Genomic DNA, 3,074 nt, shown 5'->3' with positions numbered 1-3,074 from the left:
TGTTTGGGCTTTTGTTTTAAGATCCGGGGAGCGTCGCGGACTCAGGGCTGAGGAGTGTGAGGCTGCTCGCGAGGGTAAAAGGCTTTGACGTAGTAGACGAAAATCATAGTCAGCTCAGCCGAAGCTTAGTTTTCATAAAAGATTTTAAGTCACTAGCAGTCACTCAGAGGTTTTCCTCGATCACGGAAGTAATAAACCCCATCAAGCAAGAGAAAACGGTAGTTACCGACAAACCCGTAAATTGTACATATCATTTTGCTACAGGTAATGAATAGCACTTAAAACAAAGGCTTGGTAAATCACTAAAAACACACATATTAATTCGGTCTGTTGCCTATGCAAACGGCAAGCTCTATCTGTCCTCAGTCTGCCACCTACTGCTACTTCAGTATTTGGTACTTCAGCCCCTTCTTGTCGTCCGTGGCATTGACGCTGATGACTGAGCCTTGACACGCTTCTCCATTGACCAGCATGTCCACAAGAACTCTCGTCACATTCTTCTTCATCCACCTCTTAATAGGCCTTGCGCCATACACCTGCAATACATAGTCCATGCATGCATCGTAAGCGGGACATACAAACGACTAAGCAAATTTGTATGATTTGGTTTGGTAAAAATAACATGTACTTACCGTATCGTGAGATTCTGACCAAATGACGTCCAAGGCGGCATCTGTTGCAAACAGAGAGATGCCTTTCTTAGCTGCCATAGCAACGACACTCTTCATCTGGATTTTCACGATCTCCCTCAGTTCGTCATGAGAAAGCGGCTCAAATATGACAGTCTCACTCAGTTTGTTGATAAATTCAGGCTTAAAGCGTTTCTCAACCTGTTTCATGAGAAGATCCCACTGGTAAATATGTTGGTCTGCAGGGTGCCCACTGGTACTTTACAAGGGACAGTTTGGGATACACATACCTGTTTCATGAGAAGATCCCGTGCAGTTGTTATGTTTTCTCCAGCCGTTCCAGCTGACAGGTTCTCTGCTCCAAGATTAGAGCTCATGATTATGATAGTGTCCTTGAAATATACGTTCCGACCCTTTCCATCAATCAACGTGCCATCATCGAGGAGTTGAATGAGAACCTTGAAAATTGAGGGATGTGCCTTATCCACCTCGTCAAAAAGAACGACACTATATGGTTGGCTCCTGACTTTCTCGGTAAGTTGTCCATCTTCCTCGTAGCTTCAGAAAGTCAAATGGAAAAGTGAGGCACGAGAAGGAAGTTTGGGAAAGAAATACAAGTGCAAAGAGTGTACAAGTTAAACCTTCCAGGTCCTCCAACCAGACGCGACACAGATCCACTATCAGCATATTCTGACATGTCAAAGCGGACTAACGTCTTCTCGTTGTCAAAAAGCTTCTCGGCGAGTGCTTTTGCAAGCTCTGTCTTTCCAACACCAATCGGGCCCAAAAAGAGGAACGAGCCAATTGGTTGGCCAGATTGGTCAAAGCCGACCCTAGAACGTAGAACTTCTTGCGCAACCAAATTAACTGCTTCATATTGTCCAACAACTCTCTCATGCAATTTGTCTACTATGTGGCTGAAATTCTCCTCCTCTCGGCCAAGTGTATTGATCGGACATTTAGTCCATCGGCCCACAACCTTCATATGATAATAGAACATGACCCATCACAATGAAACATAATCATATGCATACAATTTGCAAAGAATGCTAATTTACCTGTGCAATATGACATGGACCAACGGTTATCTCCTCGACCGCATTTATAGTGCTAGTTTTCTTATTTTCACCTTTTTTGGTTGATGCAACTTCACAGCAGTGCATGCCTCGTCCATCAGGTCAATTGCTTTATCAGGAAACTGGCGGCCTAACAACAATAAAAATCCGCATTCTCTTCAATATGCACAAACCTATAGCAAAGTAAATCGAAATTGTTCCGAATCACATGACGAACATACCTTTAATATAACGGCCAGCGAGCTGGGCAGCAGCAACAAGAGCGTCGTCCTGGATTATCAGGCCATGGTGGTCTTGGTACCGCTGCTTCAGCCCCTGCAGGATGGCAACGGTCGCCTGCACGCTTGGCTCATCGACGTCAACCCTTTGGAACCGTCGCTCCAGTGCCGCATCCCTTTCTATGTATTTTCGGTCCTCTTTCGATGTGGTAGCACCTATGCAACGGATGCGACCACGGGCCAACGCCGGCTTGAGGATGTTGGCAGCGTCCACAGTGCGGCCCTCGTCACCAGCACCAACAAGCATGTGCATCTCGTCTATGAAGAGGATCAGCTTTCCGGCCGCATCCTCCGCCTGCTTGATGGCATTCTTCAAGCGCTTCTCGAACATGCCGCGCCACTGGGTCCCTGCGACCATCGCCCCGACATCGAGCTCCACCATGCGGGCCCCGGCGAGCGCGTCGGGAACCGTCCCAGCAGCGATGCGCTGGGCCAGGCCTTCGACGATGGCCGTCTTGCCGACACCGGCCGGTCCGACGAGCGCTGCGCAGTTCTTGGTCCGGCGGCAGAGGATGCAGATGGTGCGGTCAATCTCGTTGTCGCGGCCGATGACAGGATCAGACGCGCCGGCGGCCAAGGTCTTGAGGGTGCCCGTCCTCGAGGAGGAGGGCTTCATCTCTCTCTCGTACAGCTTCCATGCTGTCCAGGACAAACCAACAGTAGTAAGGGCAGACACGCCGATTGTGGCCAGATCCACCATCCCTTTTTATTACGGCCATGTTTGTCATCGCTTTGGATCGATAAGCTACGTATTCGAACAAGAGCGACCTGGTTTGAGCTGGCCTGGCTTTGATCGATTTCTTGCTTTGTTTCTCATGGGGACGGGGGTACACGTATATTTATACAGAGCTGGCGCACCTGGTAAACTACCACTAAGCACTGTCCTACTTGGACACACCTCATGGTGATTGTTCCTAATATAACATCTTGAAAGGAAATTTTTATATGAAGCATACATGTGCAAGGAAGTCTTGCCTTGCTGCTACGCCCCAATGGGATTTTCCTTTTATAGCAAAAGCACACGCAAGGAGGTGCTGCAGGGGAGCCTACCGGCGACGCACTAGGTTTCCCAAGTAGCACAAGCAGAGCAA

At 48.5% G+C, this 3,074-nt stretch overlaps 1 protein-coding gene across 1 annotated transcript; it reads right to left on the bottom strand.

Annotated features, from left to right (window-relative positions):
- Positions 1-380: 380 nt before the first annotated feature.
- On the bottom strand, positions 381-2,683 carry LOC125518202 (chaperone protein ClpB1-like). The gene is made up of 7 exons (XM_087531655.1): positions 1,927-2,683; positions 1,759-1,835; positions 1,688-1,720; positions 1,271-1,608; positions 920-1,187; positions 633-830; positions 381-536 (listed from the first exon to the last, which is right to left on the bottom strand). Exons 1-7 carry the CDS (start codon positions 2,681-2,683, stop codon positions 381-383), a joined length of 1,827 nt encoding a protein of 608 aa, XP_087387781.1.
- Positions 2,684-3,074: the final 391 nt, after the last annotated feature.

This window comes from Triticum urartu, chromosome 7A (assembly GCF_056163025.1).
Source record: "Triticum urartu cultivar PI428250 chromosome 7A, HENAU_Tu73, whole genome shotgun sequence".
Taxonomy (NCBI): Eukaryota; Viridiplantae; Streptophyta; class Magnoliopsida; order Poales; family Poaceae; genus Triticum; species Triticum urartu.
Note: the sequence above shows the minus strand (reverse complement) of the source record. Positions and strands in the feature narration are given on the sequence as shown.